The sequence below is a fragment of the Triticum aestivum genome, chromosome 5D, assembly GCF_018294505.1.
Source record: "Triticum aestivum cultivar Chinese Spring chromosome 5D, IWGSC CS RefSeq v2.1, whole genome shotgun sequence".
Lineage (NCBI taxonomy): Eukaryota > Viridiplantae > Streptophyta > Magnoliopsida > Poales > Poaceae > Triticum > Triticum aestivum.
The window spans coordinates 462,139,855-462,163,058 of NC_057808.1; the positions used below are offsets into that span (position 1 = coordinate 462,139,855).

General features: G+C 46.9%; 1 protein-coding gene and 1 long non-coding RNA gene across 6 annotated transcripts; one reads left to right on the plus strand and one right to left on the minus strand.

Moving 5' to 3' along the window:
* The first annotated feature begins 2,677 nt into the window (after positions 1 to 2,677).
* On the plus strand, positions 2,678 to 4,806 carry LOC123122778 (premnaspirodiene oxygenase). Its single transcript, XM_044543117.1, has 2 exons — positions 2,678 to 3,229; positions 3,412 to 4,806. The coding sequence occupies exons 1-2, from the start codon at positions 2,771 to 2,773 to the stop codon at positions 4,474 to 4,476; spliced, it is 1,524 nt and encodes a 507-aa protein (XP_044399052.1). The 5' UTR covers positions 2,678 to 2,770; the 3' UTR covers positions 4,477 to 4,806.
* Positions 4,807 to 8,869: 4,063 nt separating this feature from the next.
* On the minus strand, positions 8,870 to 14,516 carry LOC123122779 (uncharacterized). 5 transcript variants are annotated; one of them, XR_006460366.1, is made up of 7 exons: positions 13,915 to 14,516; positions 13,265 to 13,396; positions 12,861 to 12,937; positions 12,621 to 12,695; positions 10,845 to 12,252; positions 10,628 to 10,705; positions 8,870 to 9,570 (listed from the first exon to the last, which is right to left on the minus strand). It is a non-coding gene; the product is annotated as an uncharacterized lncRNA (long non-coding RNA). The 5 variants fall into 5 exon arrangements; XR_006460367.1 differs by lacking the exon at positions 10,628 to 10,705 and having other exon boundaries at positions 10,845 to 11,038; positions 12,175 to 12,695; XR_006460363.1 differs by lacking the exon at positions 10,628 to 10,705 and having other exon boundaries at positions 9,050 to 9,570.
* Positions 14,517 to 23,204: the final 8,688 nt, after the last annotated feature.

Here is a 23,204-nt window from a genome sequence, read left to right on the forward strand (position 1 = left end):
TCAAATTATGGTCAAACTGTGGTCAAACAATGGTCAAACTAATTATTCTAGAATATTAGTGTTACTAAATAATCGAAGAAGCATACAGTGGTCAAACTGTGGTCAAACAATGGTCAAACTAATTATTCCAGAAATATTTATTAGTGTTACTAAATAATTATTTCAGTTTTTTTAAAACTTTGGTCAAATCTTGTCAAACTGTGGTCAAACAGTGGTCAAACAATGGTCAAACTAATTATTCCAGAAATATTAGTGTTACTAAATAATTATTGTTTTTTAAAACAATAGTTTCAAACTCAAACAGTGAAATGTGTCACTTCGTGCTCAAGCTAAATTCCTGAGGGTTAATAGAATTGACATCCTACTATTGTCAGGAAAACAACAAGTGCACACTTGGAAACGAGGGAGAATAGAACCCGGAAGTTAAGCGTGCTCAGGCTGGAGTAGTGAGAGGATGGGTGACTGTCCGGGAAGTTAGATGATTTGGAATGATGAGGGGTGATTAGAGATTAGAGGATAAATTGAGCAGTGATGAGGGGTGGTGATTAGAGATTAGAGGTTAAAATAATTCAGAAATTTGAAAATAAAAAAAAATAAAAAAAATTCGCAAAGAAACCAGGTTTAGGGGGGCTAAAACCCTAAACCTGCGGAGGAGGCCTTTAGTCGCGGTTAGCCGAGAGAACCGGAACTAAAGGTCCTCCGCCCCGACGGACCCCTGGCGCCCACGTGGACGGGCCTTTAGTCCCGGTTAGCCACGAGAACCGGGACTAAAGCCTTTAGTCGCGATTCGTAAGAGGCGCGACTAAAGGGGGGGGTCTTTAGTCGCGCATATTTAGTCCCGGTTGCACAGCCGGGACTAAAGGCCTTTGCGAGTCTACAAGTCTATTCGACCTTATTCACAGTAACACTATACTAATGGTGAGCTTAGAGAAGACAACGTTGCACTAACCATCACACAGTGTTGCCAAGTTAACATGTCGCTCTAAACGAGCCACAAGTCCGCTCTCGCGTCGCCCCCGCGGGCGGCTCGGGAGCAAACCCTAGCCGCCGCCAGCAGCCCACCCACCGCCTTCTCCTCCCCTCGCCGCCGCCGGCAGCGGTCGCCGAGCAAAGCCCGCGCGGCTCGACGGCGGCGGGGCTCCTTTTCCCTCCTCCCGTCCGTAGGTGGCTGGCGCGGGCTGGTTGTCTCGGCGGGAGCTCGAGCGGCTACGCGCGCTTGGGGCGGCGCGGCTGGCCGGCGAGGCGGCGCGCGTAGGCGTGGGCGCGCAGGGCGCGGATCTGGCGTACGGCGCGGGATCCGGCGGTGGGCTGCGAAGGTGGAGCTCCTCTGCTCTGGTGCTGGACGGGCGGCGAGGCGAGGCTGGTGGTGATGCGTTGAGCTGCGGGCTAGGCGTGCGCCGGTCGCGCGGGACGTGGGCGCGCTGCGCCGGGCGAGCCCCAGCTGGATCTGCAGAGTGCCTACCGCGGGGCGGGGTCGTGGTCAGCGCTGCGGCGGAGGAGAGGGGTCAGGCGGGAGCGAGCTGTTCGGCGGCGCATGGGCTCTTCATGCCCGTCGCCGGCCGTCGGCTCGATGAGCTCCAGAGGGCGGTGTGAGGCAGATCGGGCCCCGGCGTCCTGTTCTGCGAGGTGGCTGCGATGACCGTCGGGCGCAAGGGGCTGGCGGTTATCCGGCGCGGACCAGCGGCAGCGATGGAGACCTGGGCCCCGGCGTCCGGATCTGGTGGCTGCGGCGGACGTTGGGCGCGTGGGGCCAGCGGCCGTCGGGCGTGTGTCTGCGGTGGTGGCCTGGCTCGGGTTGGTGGTTGGAGGTGCAGCGTCGGATGAAGACCTTGCTGCCAGTCTTTGGGCTGGGGCAGGTGACGGCGACGCCTGCGGGCGCCGCTTCCTTCTTGAAGGCGTCGCTGAGGCATTTCTGCTCGCTCCACCACGCAAGGCTGCTCGGGGGAAACCCTTGATCCCATGGGATCGGACGATGAAGGCGATGTGTGTCGCGCCTCTTGGGGCATCGTTTCAGGAGCTCCTTACCGGCCAGGGGGACCAGTGATAGATGGAGGATGTTGTTCGTGCTGCTTGGTCGTGTCCGGCGATGAGGGAGGTTTTGACTTCTGTGGCAACGATGACGGTGGTGAGCATTGTCGGAGGCGTGGCTTTGGTCATGGTAGTCGGCTCTTCTCCGGCGTGTCCGTGAGATTACCTCGGCTGCTTGTTGCTGTGAAGTCGAAGCTGCGGTGCGGGGCTCTGGTAGCGTACGATGACGAGCGACATGTGGTCCGTTCGGCGATCCCCTGTGACGCCAACCTTATTTTGTTCTCCGTAGTTTCTCCGCCGGAGTCGGAGCTGCATTGTCTTGCGGTGGGCGGATGGCATTCCGTTTTGTAAGTGTAGTGTTGTTCTGCAGCTAATAGGGCTGCCTTTTCTTTTTTTTCCTTTGATCTTCGGATCCTTCTCATGTTGTTTCTTTCGTTGCTTTCTGCTAAATCTAATTGAAGCCAGCAATTTGCTGGATCTTTCAAAAAAAAAACATGTCGCTCTAAACTAATGGCCCCCGCTTCATGGGCTGCGTCACCATCGTGACGTGGGCCAACTCGTCCCCCACATCGCCCACTTGCCCCTAGGGACTCCTATACGTCAAGGATTGCTATATATACCCCCTGCCAGCAGCAGAGCGACTCACACCAATCACCACCAGCACTACCTCTACCATTGCACCATTGCTAGCTAGCTGCTGGAGAGCTAGTGAGCGAGCTCACCGAGCTTTGGTAGCGCAGGCATGGACGAGCTCTACGTCCAGTCGCTGGTGCTGGCGGCCGTGGCAGTGGCCCTGCTGCAGGTGCTGAAGGTGTACCTGAACCCGGTGCGGGAGAGGGCGCCGCCGGGGCCGTGGAAGCTGCCGGTGATCGGCAGCATGCACCACCTGCTCAACGTGCTGCCGCACCGCAAGCTGCGGGACCTGGCGGACGCGCACGGCCCGCTCATGATGCTGCAGCTCGGCCAGACGCCGCTGGTGGTGGTGTCCTCCAAGGAGACGGCGCGGCTGGTGCTCAAGACCCACGACACCAACTTCGCCACCCGCCCCAAGCTCCTCGCCGGCGAGATCGGCGGCTACGAGTGGGCCGACATCCTCTTCTCCCCCTCCGGCGACTACTGGCGCAAGCTCCGCCAGCTCTGCGCCGCCGAGATCCTCAGCCCCAAGCGCGTGCTCTCCTTCCGCCACATCAGGGAGGACGAGGTAATACTTAATTAACTATCTGAACGTGGCAACAGAAAACGCCAGAGTAATAATTGAACTTAAAAGTACGCGGGGACGGGGTCCAAAAAATATTTCGATGAAGATGGCACTTATGGATGATGAACAGTGGTTAATTCGTCGGCCGATTCGTGTTTGACGCATGCATGCACACATATATGCAGGTGATGATGCGGGTGGAGCAGATCCGCGAGGCGGGGCCGTCGACGCCGGTGAACCTGAGCGTCATGTTCCACAGCGTCACCAACAGCATCGTGGCGCGGGCCGCGTTCGGGAAGAAGCGGAAGAACGCGGCCGAGTTCATGGCCGCCATCAAGTCCGGCGTCGGCCTGGCCAGCGGCTTCAACATCCCCGACCTCTTCCCGACGTGGACCACCATGCTCGCCACGGTCACCGGCATGAAGCGCAGCCTCCAGGGCATCTACACCACCGTGGACGCCATCCTTGAGGAGATCATCGCCGAGAGGAAGGCCGCCCGCGCCGACAAGATCAAGGCCGGCGCCGAGAACGTGGACGAGAACCTGGTGGACGTGCTCATCGGGCTGCAGGAGAAGGGCGGCTTCGGGTTCCACCTCGACGACAGCAGGATGAAGGCCATCATCCTGGACATGTTCGCGGGCGGCACGGGGACGTCGGCGTCGGCCATGGAGTGGGGGATGTCGGAGCTGATGCGCAACCCGCGTGTGATGAAGAAGCTGCAGGCCCAGATCCGGGAGGCGTTCAAGGGGAAGGCGGCCGTGACGGAGGCCGACCTGCAGGCGAGCAACCTGCAGTACCTCAAGCTGGTGATCAAGGAGGCGCTCCGGCTGCACCCGCCGGCGCCGCTGCTGGTGCCCCGGGAGAGCATCGACCACTGCGAGGTGGAGGGGTACACGGTGCCGGCCAAGTCGCGCGTGGTCATCAACGCCTGGGCCATCGGGCGGGACCCCAGGTACTGGGAGGCCGCCGAGGAGTTCCGGCCGGAGCGGTTCGAGGACGGCGCCGTGGACTTCACCGGCAGCAGCTACGAGTTCCTCCCGTTCGGCGCGGGACGCAGGATGTGCCCCGGCTTCAACTACGGGCTGGCCAGCATGGAGCTCGCCCTCGTCGGCCTCCTCTACCACTTCGACTGGTCGCTGCCGGAGGGCGTGGCCGAGGTCGACATGGAGGAGGCCCCCGGCCTCGGCGTGCGCCGCCGCACGCCGCTGATGCTCCTCGCCACTCCCTTCGTCCCGGCCGCCGTCGCGTAGCCGCGTTTGGTTGCGTGCATGCATGCAGATGCTATGCATGCTGGCTTCGTACCGACCTATCATGATGCATGCACCTGTCTATCGGTGTGTGTCCGTCGGTTCGTCCCCATCTGTATCTACCACACACGCGCGCTGTAGCAGCACTAGGGTTTCGTACGTGCGTGCGTGTGTGTATGATTGAGTGTGTTGCTTGTATTTGATGTGTGTGGTGTACCGTGTACGTGCGTGCAGTGTAACCATGGAAGTCCGTAATAATTGAGGGCCATCGATCCGTGATCGATCTGCCCGTGAACTGTATCTGCATGAATGATTGGATTGTCATTACTCCCAGATAGGAGCACGTAGCTAGTACTCCTGTTTGATGCTCAGTTTGAGACTTCATCCTGTTCGTCGTTTGTCCGGCCGGGGTCACATCGCATGTGTCACCACATTATTGACCTGGCCGTCAACAAGCTAATTAATTGCCCAATGGCTGAAAAAACCGACTGACTTTAAAAAATATACTCCATGATATTGCGATATGATTACATATTCGGACTGAAATAAGTGAACAAATACAATAAAATGCGCCTATACACATATGGTTTAAAAAAGTTATAATATCTTATAAGAGTGAACATAGAGAATATTTCGCAACCGATATAAACAGGTGGCCTCATTGTTCCAATGTATTTGCACTAACTAGTAAATATAAATTAAAATCACGACACTTATTTTGGGATGAAGGGAGTAGCGAAATTATAGCATTGCAATGTTCATATTTTGGGACGGAAAGGAAAGGGGGTATATACCGTGTCACGCCTTAGTTCATCCCTGTGGCGGACCTAGAAATAAAATGAGAGTGTGCACACTTTAAAATAATAAGGTCTATTTTAATTGGCTTGGACCAGCCTTAAAAATCAGCTATTTTTTACATAGCAAACTATTTTTTCCAAAATTCTGGGTGTGCCATGGCACACCCGCTAGGTACACCACTGGTTCACCCTATACATGGTTTCCGCGTTTGCTATCTATCTGTTGCGCGAACAAAATTCAGGTATTAGTCGATTTCATTGGAAAAGAAAACTGACAGCTTGTGAGGCAAAGAGGTGAATGTCGTGGGTGTGGGTGCGGGGGTGGGTCGCCGGCGCCGGAGAAGAAGGGGGGAGAGGGTTACATGACGGCGGTGACTCGGTGAGGCACATATGTGTAGTATTTCACGAAGTGGCCATATCACTATATCCTCCTTTTCTAAAAAAAAAATCACTATGATCATAGGATCTATGTTCAGAAAGTTCAGGTAGATAGTGCTCGATGTGTCGTTTTAATCAAACAGTAAAGCATCTACGTACTGACACTGACGTACACGCTGCACTGTGAGAACTGATCAGTTCACGGGCACTTGGATCAAAACTGAGGCAGCTAGTACACGTACAAACTGCCCGACTTTCCCTTGCTGCAATGGCCTACCGCCGTACCGCGTGCTGTAGCTTTCACCTTTTTTTTTCCTGGCCAAAAGATTTGCCACATTCATTCATCATTAATTGAGAAGAAGGTCATGTCTGCAGGTTCCATCTTAGCCGAAATGAGCTAGGAGTACGATGCAAGACATACTATCGACCGGGTAATCAACATGCAGACGCGGGCACATGGGGAGGTACAGCAAGCTACCCAGTTCAGTCAAGCTCGAGCAGCCCAGGGCCTCCAAAAAGAGTAGGCCTTTCGTGCATGCAGCTGGAGGAGCATGACAATCACGACTTCACGAGGATGCATGGCTAGCAACTTGCAAGAGTACGAAAATCATGCAGCATGGCCACATGGGCACAGGGATACACAAAGTGCCACATATACCTGGGCGTTGCAATGTTGCTGTAGGATTTTGGCCTTTTGCCCATGTATGATTGACATGAGCATGATACTCGTCTCTTTCAAGAATACAAGCCACCAACCACTTTTGCATGTGTTGAGCATACCGGTTAGAAAACACGGTTTACCCAAGAGGCACTCTGAGATCCTTTTCTTAACGATGTTTTTTTTTTCCGAGGAAAAGGAAAGTTTTATTCCAAAATAATAGGGTTACAATCTAGAGGCAACAATTCCTCAATACATCGAGGACCTTTGTTCATCCAAATAGCCATGCAAGACTCAGTACGACCGTAAACAGCCAATTGATCTGCTACCCTATTTTGCTCTCTTCTAATTTGCTGTGGAACAAACTCCCTCCCTTCCATAAGGGCCTTAATCTCAGTAGCTAAATGACCATATGCCGACCAGGAAAGAGTATCATCGGTCAGGATAGAAAGAGCTTCAGACGAGTCAGATTGAACGAGGATCAGCAGATCCGTATGTTGTATGGCCAGTGCCATACCTTGCATCAGTGCATGGATCTCTGACTCCACCACCTCATTACAGTTGAAAGGACATAGTACTCCCGACTCGCCCGCTCGCGCGCGGGGGGGAGGGGGGGCCCTTCCCCAGCCGCTGCCGAAGCGCGCCGGCGGGCCTTCTTCTCCCTTCGCACGGGGCTGGCTGGCGCGGGGAAACCGCCTTGGGTGTATGCGCGGCGCTGGGCAGGGCGCGACGACGGTGGTCATCCCGGCGACGGTGGCGGCGCGTGGAGGGCTGCTGGGGTCGGCGGAGGGTGCCTGCGCAGGGTGGGCGGCGTCGGGGTTGTGGCGGTCCGATCCAGATCTGGCGGGCTCCTCCTCCGGCCGGCAGTTCTCGCGGGCGGCGGGCTGAGGCGGTGTGGTCCGGTCGTCTCCGGCGGTCCTTGGGTGCTGGAGGTGGCCGGAGCAGGGGCGTGCCATGGTGGGGTGGCTGGCGGCGTCTGCTGCTGGGCCTGCCTCTTCCAGTGGTGCATGTCGGTACGGCGGCGCGGGGCTCCCCCTAGTGGTCCCGGCGTGTGGATGTGGGCTGCCACGACGTGGTGGTGGCTCACGGCGGTGGTTTGGGTCGTTCAAGGCGGCGGCCGGAAATCTCCGGTGTCGGCCCGTCAGTGTGCGGCCTGTGCCGACCTTCGATCCTTCTTCTCGGTCATTCGTCTGCTACCTTCGTCGATGGTTGGCCCTTCCCCAGCCGCGGTCCATCACTCGTCTCGCACCAGGCAGCAGGACCGGGCTCGTCTCGCGCCCGGCAGCAGGACTGACCTTGTCTCGCGCCCGGCAGCAGGACCGAGCTTGTCTCGTGCCCGGCAGCAGGATTATGCTCGTCTCGCGCCCGGCAGCAGGACCGAGCTCGTCTCGCGCCCGGTGCCGTAGGACGAGGTGATGGAGGCTAGTTTTGGCCGGCCTATTGGGTCTCGGCACTGGGGGCAGCCCAGGGGTGCGAAAGGCGGGTCCTTTCAGCTCGTGTCTTTGGTTGGGGTAGCGGCGAATCTCGGGTGAGACGGTGTCAAGGTCTTGGATGTCGGGTCGGCGGCCTTGGTGGTGGGTTCGCGAGGCTCATGGGCAGAGCCCGTGGCTTGGTGCTGCCCGGTTGCGACGGATGTGTGGGCGGCGTGGTAGCCGGGCTGTGGCGTTCGGTGATGGCGATTGGTGGCCGGGGTGAAACCTGCTCTATCTTCGGACAGACCGGCGGCGGCGAAGCTCGTTCCCTTCTTGAAGGCGTCATCACGGCTCTCATTGCCCGTCGTGTTGCTCCGGGGGAAACTCTGATCCTCGGATCGGGCGATGGCGGCGCTCCGGTGTCGTCCCCTTCCTGAAGGCGCCGTCTTGGAGCCCACGGTTCGTCATATGCGGCTTCACCTCTTCACGTAGTGCTAGGGATGGTGTTGCTGCGCTCAGCGCCCATGTATCATGCCTTGGGTGTGTGTGCGTTTGTACCAGGTGCTGTTGATCATTGCTTTATATATAAAGCAGGGCGAAAGCCTTTTTCGATATTACAGTTGAAAATAAAATGGTAGGCCGTGAAAATCACTGAACCGTCAGTCCTTCGCAGTACCATACCAGCAGCTGCTGTGCCATCATTAGACGAAAAAGGTCCATCCACTGATAGGGCCGCCCATCCTACCCGCGGTGGTGGCCAAGGCAATGGCGGCTTCACAGGCGCCACAGCTCGCCGAGCATCATCATGGACTAGATAGGAATTAGGAATCGCGCCTTGGCAAGGCGCGAGGTGCCTGGCTCAACGGATTGTTCAAAAGTTTAAACAAAGCACTTAGTGTTGACGAACATGAATTAGAAAGATTGCTGGCAATGGAGTAACCCAGTACAATTGCCAAATGAGAATAAGAATAATTGCTCAGGATATATCAACCCAATAAGTTACATCAGTAGCATAGCACATTTTGTTAAAGCAATAAAAAAGGCTTAAAATCAGATATACCAAAAGCAAGGAAAGCAAGATATTCAATAGAACAGTTAATCTGGAAGTCCATGACAAAGTAAGCCAAGACAATGTTTCCACATAAAATAGATAAAACAATAGTTGGGTTATTAGATAGCAAAAGCAAAAGTCATTCCAAGGTAAGAATCCTATATAGTTCTGCTAAAGCTTTAGCAGTGCATCAGTGCAACTAATATGCACTCTTATAGAAGGCAAGGACAGTCCGACAGTAGCTCACACAACACATCCCAGTAGCTAGTGGCAGGTTCTGTCCTCATGATTATGCCCCACCAATTCAATATAATAACCATCAACTTTGTTGATTTATCCATCGCACAAGTAGGAGGAAAGGCATCTGCCATGACACTATGAATCTAATCTGAAAAGGAGGACATGTATCTCACATCATATAAATAACCTTTAGCAAGGTTGTCTATCATGTCAAATGCCTAATTGAGTCCGAGCCTTAGATAACCAAGGTCTCATTACATTTGCTCAGCCATTCGTATTTTCAGTTCCTTTGCCACAATGTTTGTGGCGTTCTCCATGTACATAATTGCCTCAAAGGCGGCAGAATCTTCCCCCATTGCCTCATTTGGAGAGCAACACACAAGTAATCAACAATTGCGTTGGACAGCTCCCGCTATTCTGGACAGTGGTGTTGAAAAGAACGGTTACTTATCGTGTTCTGCAAGTATCCTCTGACACGGTAAATGGCCTTGGGAAGCCCAGGCTGCTCTAACAAGAGATGGAGCATCGTTCTACTTGGATCCTTACAATGCTCGGCTCAACCTGTGTTACCAAAAATTGCAGAAGAGTCACTTCTAATTATAGAGCACTAAAGCTGACATAATTCATGGTCTTGCTTATATCCAAGTGTCAATTTTGATGTTTCCAGTTCTGATGTCAGGCAAATGAAATAGTGAGATTGACAAAGAATCAAGTCAAACATAAAGTCGAAGACGTGTTTGCTGCATATCGATGATATATATCAGGCTGTCACTGCCCCTCTCATAATGCATTTACTACTGGAGCCCTAGCAAGAGCGAAAGCTCATCACTATTTGCACTTATACTTGCATAACAGAAGTTAATGTAAAAGATTTAAATAACAGAAAATGCAAGAGAGTGAGAGTGGGATTACTGCAGACTTAGAGACAACAGGCCAACAAATTAATCGACAGGTCCTCTTTTGATCCTTGATGCGGTCATAAACAGTGAAAGCCACATGGAATGATATTTTAAACTGAACCGAGCATCTGACGGTTCGTCAACAAATAATTTTTTATCCAACCTATATTATGTCATTACTGAAACACATGCACCACAAAATCCAACCATCCATGAAAATTTGAGAGTAACAGATTGTTTATTATTATTTTTGTATTTCTCAAATGACAAAGATCCCCATGCTGATCATGTTTTGTAATCAATATCCCATCATTGCCTTATGATGCTTACACCACTTAATGGTAAGACCTATTTCCATTGCGCATTAGATAGTGCCCTATTGCATCATGAGTGACATTTATGAAAGAAAGATCAAGCATGCAAGCATTACTGGTAAGCAAAAAGGTTCATAAAGATATGGTATTCCTTCAGGAGGAGTTGTACGACAGTTTTTTCAAAATATGCAAGTAATAGACATGCAAAAACTGATCAGCAAAAGTTTATAGGAAATGAGATTTATGGCTGATTTATTCTACTATACTGGCTGGACAACTTCACCAAAGGAATATATAACACGTGAAACATTGAATACAAGTTAGAATCGAAGAAGGCATCTCAGAATTCATACAATATTTTTTTTTGTAAAGGTATGCTTCATATTGATAAGTTTGAGCGGCTACCTAATCTTTGGGTTCCTGAATTCTTAATGTGTCCATTTGCAAGCATCTAACAGGTGCTGCTGATCCAGCTTAGAAAGCCTAAAAAATTCCACCTTTGTTCAAATAAGAAGAATGCATACTATGATACATCATTCTGGAATTCAATTAGTCAATCAATATTTATTCTCAATTTGGAACAGAATTGCAGATAGGGGTCAGGAAACTCAAGAAAACTCACCACAAGCTTCTGCTGCCAGATTGTCGTTTGCTTCAACCAGCCGCATGCTCAATTAGTCGTCCCCGACTCGTGGATAGTCCGTGAAAGCAGAGTTGTGCGCCACCCTGTCAGTGACGCCCTACTGCTGGATTAGGCAAAGCGAGAAGCATCGAATGCCTGCTTATGGTCTTCTGGTCCGTGACTTGTATCGCAACCTGTAGAAAGAGGAGGTAGAGGCAACAACAGAGCATATGCATGAAAAGTGTAACATGCTAACAACCTACATTGGAAAAGCAATGAAAAGAGTAGGCTAAAAACATCTAGAAATTCAATGTATTCCTAAGTTTGCCCATTCGTAAGAATCCGCTAGACCAACATTTCAGAGTAGCATGGTTCAATTCATGCAAGGCAGACAAAACATCAGTTTGGAATTATCATTAACCGTGGCTCACGTGTAGTTTAAAACTGGAAGCATGGTTCAATTCATGCAAGCAGCAAGCCAAACAAAACATTAGTTTGGAACTATCAGGAATAGTGGCTCAAGTGTAGTTTAAAACTGAAACAACTAAATGTAATCCTCTCTCGCTTGCTGAAAATTACAGATCTGCACTTGTTCCTAACTCATGTTATGAATAGTTATATGAGTCTTAGCGCATGTATTTTTGCATGTCCACATATGTTGATCCCAGTTCACCATATAGTAAGATAAAATGTCCGAATAAATTCAAATGTCCAGGCCAAATACTTCTTATCCAGGTCCCATACCAGGAAGCATTTGTACAATAAAACGCTGATTCGTAGTCAGTTAAAGGATGACATACAACAGAAATTTTGCATCTAGTCCACGATTGCATATACTTCTAAAGAATGTGAATTAAAGCAATTTATTTCTATAGCATGGACCCTTTCATTTGGGATGTAAGAACAGCATTAGTATGAATCCAATTTCATATGAGAAACATCAAAAAAACTCCCTGGAAAAGTTTTCTGATAAGTAATAAGGAGCATGTACATTTGCCTTTTGCCTCAATGTGCTGTAGCTATTTTATCAACCCAAGTAACAAAGTAGCATTCTTGCTAAATGCATGAAAACTAAGAGATTGCTGAAAGTCATCCATGTTTAGATTAGAAAATAGCTGCAACGAGATATCTTTTGGTGGGGTCACACAAGGAAAATATAAAACCCAAGTAACAAAGTAGCATTCTTGCTAAATGCATGAAAACTAAGAGATTGCTGAAAGTCATCCATGTTTAGATTAGAAAATAGTTGCATCGAGATATCTTTTGGTGGGGTCACACAAGGAAAATATCAATACAAGCCACAAAAAAGGGTAAGAAAAATACATGTTACCTCCAATTGATCCAAGGAAACTGGCATCAAAACAGAGCCATCATGATGAAGAACACCTCTGTAATCAATTGACTCGCCCTGTTACATATGGTATGATTAGTTTTAATGATCCAGTAATTGATTGCTTCCTACTGACCTCCTTCTATAAAGGCCACTTCTACGCTGGAAATCAATATAGTGCCTATGTTTTTCTAAGTGCTGCTGGCTGCTTTGCAACTGGAGGCACTTTGCTGCTTTGCAACTCGCAGTGCTGCTGGCTGGAGGTGCCATAAAAGTAAGCAGCAAGGCAACGAAGGGAGAGATAGGACAAGAGGCCCCTTAGATTATTTGAGTGCAACATCCACGTGTTCATTCGCTAATAGCGTAAATCTAATATCTCAAATTTAATTAAATAACATGGAACTCCCTCATGCATAACCAAATGAACAAAACCATTGATGCTTAACTTTGGGACCAAGATGCTTCTCAGTCCAGGAGCGCTTCTATAGTATGTGTGCCACCTCTCAAAGAGTACGAAGGACCTGCAAGAACAAAAGGGAGAGACCGCAAATCAGACGGTGACGGAAGAAGCGGCGCTGGCTGAGAGCAGCCGGAAGAGGCAGATCGAGAAAGAAAGAGGAAAATGTGCAATTTCTGTAGAAAATGAACTACTGCATCCAGGGAGGACCAATGGATCAGACACTCACCTCAACCAGCTTCAAAACTGGTGGTGGCCATCACTAGGCTGTAGATAAGGAGAGGTCAATGCTGCCTTTGTTGGACCCTGCGGGAGAGGAGTCATAAGGAAATTCTATGACACAAGTTAATGGGCCACATTCAGACAAAATCCAATTTTCAAGATTAATCTAAAATGTACGATACAATATGCACAATATGACATTCGATGGCCAACATTCATACAAAATCCAATATTTGAGATTAATCTAAAATGTTCAATACCATAGGTAGAATATGATGTTAGATGGCACTGACCACACCATTAACGATTACAACTACTAATAAACGACATAATCAAACAGGAACAGTTGAAGCTAGCTTGCCATGGGAAAAATTGAGTTGATGTACTCGGTTATAAAGATAAATAAGTTACCTTGAGTAAAGGTGCTGGAATATACATATCATCGACTCCTGCAATTACCTATCAGCTCAACACCCTCTTGCACGACATAGCAATCATCAGACTTTAAAATAACCTTGCCCCCAAAAGTTGCCATCTTTATTCCTGATGGAACATCTCAAAAACTAATCAGCATATCTTGATATTTGCGTTCCGACCAACTGAGGCCATCTTCAAATATAGAAATTAAGAAACTACAAAGATATAAACATTGCTAATTAGCTAAAATCCCCGGCATTATCAGATATACAGTAAGAACACCACTACATGTGTATCTGGAAATGTGAAACAAAGCAACCACCACCGGGCACTACCATGAAAAATCCATCTCACTTTACGAAAATGGTAAATTGGAATGGACCAGCATGGACTGTCTAGACATCAACACAATTATTTCACCAGACTAAAAGGAAAAGAAAATGCATCTTCTCAAAAGCAACATATAAAGCGACAATCCCTATTTTTGAAGACACCAATGTCTGGTTGATGCACCAGTACCCCAACTGGATGCTGGCATTTACACCATGGTTCTGACATTAGTCAGGCAAACGAACTATGTTGTTTATGAACCCAGACTGAGTTGTGGGGAAATTAGAAAAGGCAGGGATGAGGACCTGCTATACCTGGGGGCACGCAGAGGCAGCAGAGGTTGAGCTCCTCCCTGTGTGTGGTTCGTGCCGGATCTCCTCGTCCACCACTGGAAGACGGCACTGAGCTCGCCCACCAAACCCTAGGCCAGGGCCGGGGGTGGTCCGGCGTGACGGCGGTCGCTAAACCACGGGCCACCCAAACGGTGGTCCTCGAGTTTGGGCCCGGCATGGACCTTCTGCAGTCGATGGCGACGCCTATGGGGCGGAGCACATGCGCGAGCTCACAGGGGCAGCAACAACGCAAGCAGCGGCCGCATACCTCCGGGCGACGCAGGAGAAGGAGGACCGGCAGGGGATGCGGCGCAGCAAGGACCGTCCATGGCCGCTGCGGCGGACAGGGCGGGACGGTGGGCCGCGGTCATCGGCCACGGCCATGGCGAGCGGGACGAGCGGGGCGGGGCGGGGCGGTGGGGCGGGCGAGACGGCGGGGCGACGGGACGGGCGAGACGGCAGGGCGGGACGGCGGGGACGCGGTCATCGGCCACGGCCACGGCGAGCGGGACGGGCGGGGCGGGGCGGTGGGGCGGGCGAGACGGCGGGGCGGCGGGACGGGCGAGATGGCAGGGCGGGGCGAGCGGCTAGGGTTCTACGGGGAGCTGGTGAGATTTTATACCCTATAGTGAAATGACTAAAATGCCCTCGGCGTGGCACGAGAATTACACGCGGTGGCACGAGATCTTTTACAGTGGGAGGTAACTATTTAGCAGTGTTACCGGGTCGATCCAACGACGAGGTCCTCCAGTGGCCTGATCTGACGGCTGAAAACGCATCAAACGATAGATCCGACGGCCAGTAATCGCTGATCTATGAGGAGGTCCATGTTCTCCCAACTTACATATTTCTGGATTACCGGCGTCTTTCCCTTCTAATATTTCCTCCACTCCAAAATTCTTTACTAATCTCAAAGAATTAAAGTAGCTCACAAGGAAGTCAACCGTAGACTCCACAGGGGGTAGCTCTTTGCCGTGAATGTAGTCCGTGCGTACCTGCCAAATTCGCCAAATAATCATAATGATCATATCCCGGACTAGTTCTTAACGTTGTATTCTGGAGCCTGATTCATTGAAAAGGGTAGAAGAGAATTATCCGATCAACTAAGGGAAATCCGGACGAAAACATAGGACACACTGACCGATCTGGCTACCCATAAGACCCGCACACATCGCCTAAGGGAGTTCCACTCTGAAACCGGTAAGTAAATAGAAGGAACCCTAGCTGCTGGTTGGGTCGATCGTAAGTCGACGTAAGGGACACTGTTACTGTTCGACTGATCTGGTATAACATCTAGTACTACAGCGCTTTCCGGATAATCATGCACTCCTGTTCTCTGAAATAGACCCTGCCTTAGCTGTATGCACAGCAGACAGTGCCTCATGTATAATGCGTGCAGCTACAGACTTTCCGTCTAAAGGATGCGCTGGTGCCCAGCGTCCACATCAGAAGAAATAATCATAGTGCTATCTTTTTTCGCAAGCGAACATATATATCTATTAATTCCTATAGTCTATATTTGGCACACCGAGAGTGCGGCATGTCTAATGATACCAACGTCTAAATAATACAGTGGTATCGATTCAAATGTCTCGTAGGAGTATAAACGATAACGAAAAATACAGAAATTTGGCATAGAGATACAACATGGCATAATATACTTGCACCTAGACATGTACTCCCCTGTCCCATAATGTCTCTTTTAGAGGAAGAATCCATCTTAGCTGAAAGTAGCTACGAGTACGATGCAAAGCATACGATCGACCGTGTGTAATCAACATGCATGCAGACGTGGGCACATGGAGAGGTACAGCTACCTAGTTCAGTCAAACTCGAGCAGCCCAGGGCCTCTAAAAAGAGTAGGCCTTGCGTGCATGCAGCTGGAGGAGGACAATCACGAGGATGCATGGCCAGCAAGAGTACGAAAATCATGCTGCATGGCCACATGGGCATAGGGATATGTATACCTGGGCGTTGCACTGTTGCTATACGATTTTGGCCTTTTGCCAATGCATGATTGACATGATATTCGCCTTTTCCAAAAAAAAAACTGTTTTGCTATTATTCAGATATGTGAAAATAAATGTTGCGTCGATTACTTTCTTTTAGGAGGCCGGACCTCGTCGAAGAAGAAACTGTCCAACTATCTATCTTAGGGGGGGAGCAACAACCTTATTATCTATATTAGGGGGAAGCAACAGCCTCATTATCTATCTTAGGGGTGGGGGCGGGGATGTAGGGAGATCGCTGGAGTTGTTCACCGGTTGTGCGGGGCTTGGAGTGATGGTTGGGCAGGAGCCAACATGGCGGTGGGGGGAGGTCGAGAGGAGGGCGGGACGACGATAGCTGCCGGACGCAGGGGGCGAAGGTAGGCGGTTAGGCTTGGGTTGGTTAGTGGCTACATCCGAAAGAAGAAGCTGGAGGTTGAAGATGAGTAACGCCAGATCTGTTTTCAGCCGTTAGATGAAAATCTAATGGCCTTTGATAAAAGTGAAGGATGACACATGTTTTCTCAAGTACCTGTTAAATAGAAATAGATGGTCCCAAACAAGCCAACATCCACTTTTGCCTATGTTGGACGTACCGGAAAATTTCCTTTTAACACGATATTTTAGAGCCTGATTCATTAAATCATTAAAAATGGTAGAAGAGAATTATCCGATTAACTAAGGGCAATATGGGCAAAAAGAAAGAGCACACTGGCCGATCTGGCGGCCCACAAGGCCCGCATAAAATGCATGAGAGAGTTGCACTCTGAGGCTTCATTCGGTTTGGAGAAAACCAAAACATAGGAATTAGGAATAGTATAGGAATTTGATAGGATGCCACTTGCCATTCTAAGAAATTGTCTTAGCCTTGTTCTTACGCAAAAAGTAAGCTTTGAGTGGAAGTGCAAATTTCCTTCAAAAACACAAAAAGTAAGTAGTATTCCTACGAAATTCCCGTACGCGTTTCCTAGAAACCAAATGCTTGCATCTATAGGAATTTTTCCTCTGAAATTCTTGTTCCTATGTTTTTTCTACAAAAATTCTCCAAATTCAATGAGGCATGAGATCTGGATTTAGACCGTTAAGTAAATAAAGGAACCCTAGCTGCCGGTTGGGTCGATCGTAGGTCGACGTAACTAACACTCTTATGGTTGGACCGATCTGGTATTAACATGTAGTACTACAACGCTTTCCGGGGAATCATGCGCTCTTGTCTCTGAAATAGACTCTGCCTTAGCTGTATGCACAGTAGACAAGTGTGTCATGTGTAATGCGTGCAGCTACAATCTTTCCGGCTAAAGGATAGGCTTGTGCATCATGCCTGAGAAAAAAATGCTACCTGAGTGCTCCCTGAGTTGGTGGACTAATTTGCCTGGTTAGGCTAGTCCGGCACAACGTGTTTGGTTCATGCCCTGGTCTGGCATCCTATATTTTAATGCTTAAATATTGTTGACGGTTGTTTATCACTGCCAGGCAGCGGCTGCCGCGCCTCAGGCGCAGGAAAAAGGTGGCCTGAGCCAGGCTAAGCACCGTGCCTGAGCTAAGCATTGTACCTTCTTCTATATTTTATATCTAGTCCAGGCTAATTGCACTGCTAGGCACCTCCATGTCAGGCATGCATTTCTTTCCTCAGGCACGAACCAAACAAGCATCAGGCATGCTTCAGGGACAGTTCAGGTCAGGCACGTAGCGTTGTGGACACCAACCAAACAGCCCCATACTATGTGGTGGTGCCCCGCGTCAACATCAGAAGAAATAATTGTAGTGCTATCTGTTTTCTCATGCGAACATATTTATTAATTGCTATGATATATATTGCGTAGACCCAAAGTGCGACATGTCTAATGATACCAACATCTAAATAATACACAATGGTATCAATTCAAATATTTGGTACAAAACGATAAAAAAAATACAGAAATTTGGCATATAGAGACAACATGGTATAATATACTCGCACCTAGACATGTAAAAGAGAAGAATATGTTGAAAAAGAAGAGGAAAAGAGACATAGTATTCACAGTGGATGCAAAAAATGTGTACATTCATAGAACCGAGTGTATATACATCCTGTTTTGATTTTATGTGTCTTGTGTATTTTTGAATTTCGGCAAAAAAGTTCATCATGCCATACTTTACGTCATTATCGTTTCCTAGATTTTTTTTATCATTTATCCTACAATTTTTAAGACGGTATAGTGATATGTATCATTTATTGGTAGCGCCAGATATGTTCTCCTATGCATATACATTTCAAGTATTCAACTTGAAAAAAGGCAGCTAAAAGAATCGACCATAAGACTCTATGAATCGTATGTATGTGCGTGCGCGCGCGTGCGTGTGTGTTTTTTCCGCCCAGTCCAAAGAAGCATATTCAATTGTAATTTCCTAACGTTATAAATGAACATAATTGTACGGGAGAATCATGGAGAGTGCTGTTCTATATAATATTTGGCGATGCTGATGCACATGGCGAGTGCACATTGATTATTTCGGTCCACAGTTTAAACCAAGTACACGTTGCGCGCAAAGAAGAAAACGTGCACGTTGCGCACGCAACAGTACAGCACTTCGTTTTTATTTTGGCAAACTCGACCCTCCAAAGAAGGGCTCCCCACACATTATCTCTGACACGGTACTCGAATTACATATAGACAACCAAATTGAGAGAAAAAAAGATGCAAGATAAGCCAGCAAGGACACGCACACTGACCGCCGTTGTTGGACGATCCACATGTAGGCTCAAGCACAAGGGTTGCTTCAGTCATCAGAATAGCTTCCACATCATCGTCGCTCATTTGAGGAGGCTTGTCTCAAAGGAGCCGGTGCTTCAGTTGCCGTCAGCAAGACGACCACACCGTAAATATCCTACAACTCACTCTAACGACCCATATTGGATCGCAGGCTCTGCAACTACCATTGCGACAGCAAGGATGAAGCCGAGGATTTCACCGAAGCCATGATTTTTTTTTAGAAATGGAGGAGGACCCCTGGCCTCTGCATCGCCACAGTCTAGGCAACAAACGGTCGCTACTCCTATCCAATTGATAAAGGGATACTGATAGTCTAGGCCTGATACCCATACCGAAGCCATGAAATAGGACGAAGCACATGCATCAGCGACTAACAAGGGCCTGGAAAACATACAAGATTGCGGGTCCGCAGCCGATGCAGAAGATTAAGCACTTGATCCAGTCGCCAACCAAAAACCCCTACAGTGGGTGGAGAAAGCAAAAAGGGGCGAGAGCAATGTCTGTGGGCACGTTCGTACACCTTTGAGCGCCAAGAACGCAAGATGGGGCCTGATAACCCACAAATGTAGGAAATAAGTTGTAATCTTTTCGGTAAGTAAGATTGTCAAATCCAGCAGAATTTAAAGTTAGAATTAATATTTTTTTTCAAGTTCTATTTACCACTGGAGAACCTCTATGCGCACTAAACGTTTGTTTTACCTAGAAACAAGAAATAAATTACTTTGCAAGAATGAATAGGTAACTTTGCAAGATAATAAAGAACGTAAAAATAAAAGTCCGATGTTGTTTAAATAAATAATAATAAGATAAATATAGCGAGTGTGAAAAAGTGGTGGTAGGACGTGCGGAATTGACCATGGGCAATTGATAACTAGACCGATAATCGTCATTGCAGTATTATATGTGGGAGAGACCTCTGCTAACAAGCCTAACATACTATCCTTTTCTAGAAATTTTATGCACTTATGATTGAAACTATTAGCAAGCATCTGCAAATACTAACAAGTTCATTAAGGTAAACTAACTATAGCATTAAGTTAAATTAGCCCCCATTCATCCCATATGCAACGACTCATGAACTGGGGTTTAGATTTCTATCACTCCTGCAGACCACCATAAGTATATCTATCACATATTGCAACACCCTAAAGCATAAAACCATATATGTGCGCTCGTATGATGGGCATCAAAGGACAACAACAAAATAAAACATACAAATCAAACCAATTATGATCACCAATTAACTCATAGGACAAAAATAATCTACTCAGACATGTTAGTGATGAGGCAAATCCTTGGATAATAATTTTCAAGTCTTTCGGCTCCGTGAATTTTTCACCTAAAAATCCCCAAACAATAGAAAACAAGAACTGTCCTTTGGCACTATATTAATAGGTTAGTCCAAATAAAAATAGTCTAAATTCTCACCGAAAAAATATATAAGTGGTGTGATAATAGCACTCGGGGCCACCGAAGGAAGTTAAAGGGCAATCGAAACTGAGCGACTCATGTTCACCAGCCAAGATCGACCTCGCCTAGAGGCAAGAAATATAAAGGGGATCCTCATCTGGGAGAGAATGAATTGATGCCAACAGATAAACCAACCAACATGCGTCGTTCCTAGATCGATCTGCTCATGCACCGAGTCTATCTGATCTATAAGATCCAGATCTAAGGCATAACAAATAAATCATCGGATTAGAGATGGATATGATATTACCAACGAGGAGAACAAATGGAGAAAGCACGGGAATTTATTAGAGTAGAAAAAGGGAAGAGACTTGACCACAAACTGCTGCCATTGCTCTATGATTCAGAGGAATCTGAACAAATCTAGGCAACACATCAACTAGAGGTTGTTAGAGACGGGAAATTTGAACCAAGTCGAGAGGAATCATCGTCAAAGATGACAATGAGCTCCACACCGATATAGGCAACAAACAAGGTTCGTCAGTTCCTCCAGATCGACGAGCTTACCCCAAAAACCGCCATAAAGGACGTACATGAAACTAGCTACCTAGACTGCAAAGGGGAATGGGACCCTCACCCTACTCGTCATCGACAAGCCGGGGAGGAGAGGGGAGGGGCTGCCGGAAGGGGATCTTGAGGAGTAGGAAGGGAGCAGGAGGAGAGAGCGAGGAGAGAAAGAAAGGGGGTGTTGCTCCATTGATGCTCTCCTTGCATGAGACGGTACAACACTTCGTATATGATGAGTAGGAGTACATACACTATTGGTGTGTTTGGTAGGGTGCATGGGCTCAAAAGATCCCTATAGAACCCACTTTTGACTATTTGGCGGGGTGTATGGGCGTCTCATGCAAAAAGGCATCTCAAACATGCTGAGTTGAGCACACCTAGATAGGGTGCATGGAGGCAGCCACGCTCGCCCCGATCCTCAAAAAATATTCATAATTTCAAATTTTGTTTAAATTCTCAAAAAATATTCAGAATTTCAAATTTTGTTTAAATTCTCAAAAAATGTTTAGAATTTTAAATTCTGACAAAATGTTCATAATTTTAAAAAATATATTCTAAAAAATGTTCAGAATTCCAAAGTTTGTTCAAATCTAAAAAATTGTTTAAATTTTCAGAAATATCAGGATATCTAAAAATTTTAAATTTTTTTAGAAGATCAGAATTCCAAAATGTGTTTAAAGTTTTGTTCATGTTTTTCAAATTTTGTTCAACATTCAAAATAATCAGATTTCAAAATTGTTCAACATGTCTAAACACATGCAAACTGCCAAACGAAATGTCGGCTCAGCACGGCTTAGCACATACACCACTACCAAACAACAGCAAATACATGTATTCAGCATGTCCATAGTTAGCATGTCTCAAAGGGGAACAACAATGCTATGGTGGGAACTGCTAGCAAACACACCCTATGAGATGCAAGGCCACACGTGGTTACGTATGTACGACATGATAATGTTTTTTTAGGGAACACAACAACGGTTTTTGTACATTTTGTACATGGGTCTTGCACACTTGCTATCCCATACACAACATGCAACCAACCGGCCCATTGTGGAAGCTAGAAGGGAGATAAACGAAACAGCTTGTGATTTCGTCAATGCTATATCTTGCTTACTGCTTGATGTAGCAGTAAAATCCTATGTGATGCGCGTTGCATTCAAATGTCGAAGCTTCGCCTAGGGAATGACCGATGAGAGGTAAGATGGGTCGGCCCATTTAATCTATTACATAGTTCTACCAATCTCGGTTCTGGAACCTTCTAGAAGATGTCTCATTTTAACCGATTTTGGGAACCTTCTAGAAAGTTTCTGTCTAGTTTTTCTTCCATTTTCCCATTGTTTTATTCACGCATTTTTATTTGCCATTTTTACCTCATTGCTTTTCATTTAAAAAAATTCAAAAATAACTAATAATGTTCTGGCAATTTAAAAATTGTTTGGTTTTACAAATTTTGTTTTAAATTGGAAAAAATATTCAGCAATAACAAAATTTGATCGGGTTTTATAGAAATTGATTAGAATTTAAAAAACTGTTCACCCTTAAAAAATATCCAAAAGTTGAAAAAGTGTTTGTTTATCTATAAATGCTAAGAATTTCAAGAAGTGCTCACAATAAATGTTCAAACATTAAAAAAATCACATTTTCTAAAAAATGTTCCAATTTTGAAAAATTGTTTGCTTTTTCGAAATAAAGGTTTGAAATATCAAAAATTGAATGTGTATTCAAGAGACGTTCATTTTTTTAGAAAAAAAAAAGACGGCTCGATTCAGTGTCTCGCTGACTACAGTAGTCGAGTAATTACAGTCGCCATGGCACAGTCATGGTACTCCCGTGTGGAGGTGGCCGACTGCTTGAAGCTTAATGCATCGTATAGCTGCGCCCAAATGTAGAACCATCATGGCTCCGCGCTCGCCATGGGCCAGCCCAATAGGGGAGTTTTGGGAAGGTTCTACAGGCCGGTTTTATAACATTTTGAGCATCTCTGTCTTTCATTTTTCATGTTTTCTTTATTGGTTTCATCAGAATTTTAATTGTTTTCTCAATTGTTTTTGAATGGTTTTATTTAATTTTTTCTTCATATTTTCGTTTTTTGTGTTTAGATGTTCAAATATTGAATAATTTTAAGTACACATTGAACATTTTTTGTATAAAACTTGAACATTTTTCAGGTACATGTTAAGCATTTTGTCGAATACATGTTGAACATCTTTCTAAAAATATATGTTGAGCATTTGCATAATACACATTGAATTTTTTGAATAAAAATGAACATTTTTAAACATGCATTTGAATATACTTTTAAATATCAAAGCATTTTTTTAAACACGCAAACTTATTCTTATATGTTGTAGCATTTGTTTTAAGTGGCACAAACATTTTGTATATGTTATGGGCATTCTTATAAAACTATACAAACAAATATGAAGTTTTATGAATATTTTTTAAAATATCCTCAAAACATATCTTTAAACCTGTGAAAATATATAGATGCCATGAACAATGTTTGTATGGTGCGAACATTTTTTCAAATTATGCAAGTATTTTTTTATTT

Coding starts and splice junctions, on each gene's coding strand:
- LOC123122778 (XM_044543117.1), top strand. CDS start 2,771: ATGGACGAGCTCTACGTCCAGTCGCTGGTGCTGGCGGCCGTGGCAGTG. Junction 3,230..3,411: donor GCCACATCAGGGAGGACGAG/GTAATACTTAAT, acceptor ACATATATGCAG/GTGATGATGCGGGTGGAGCA.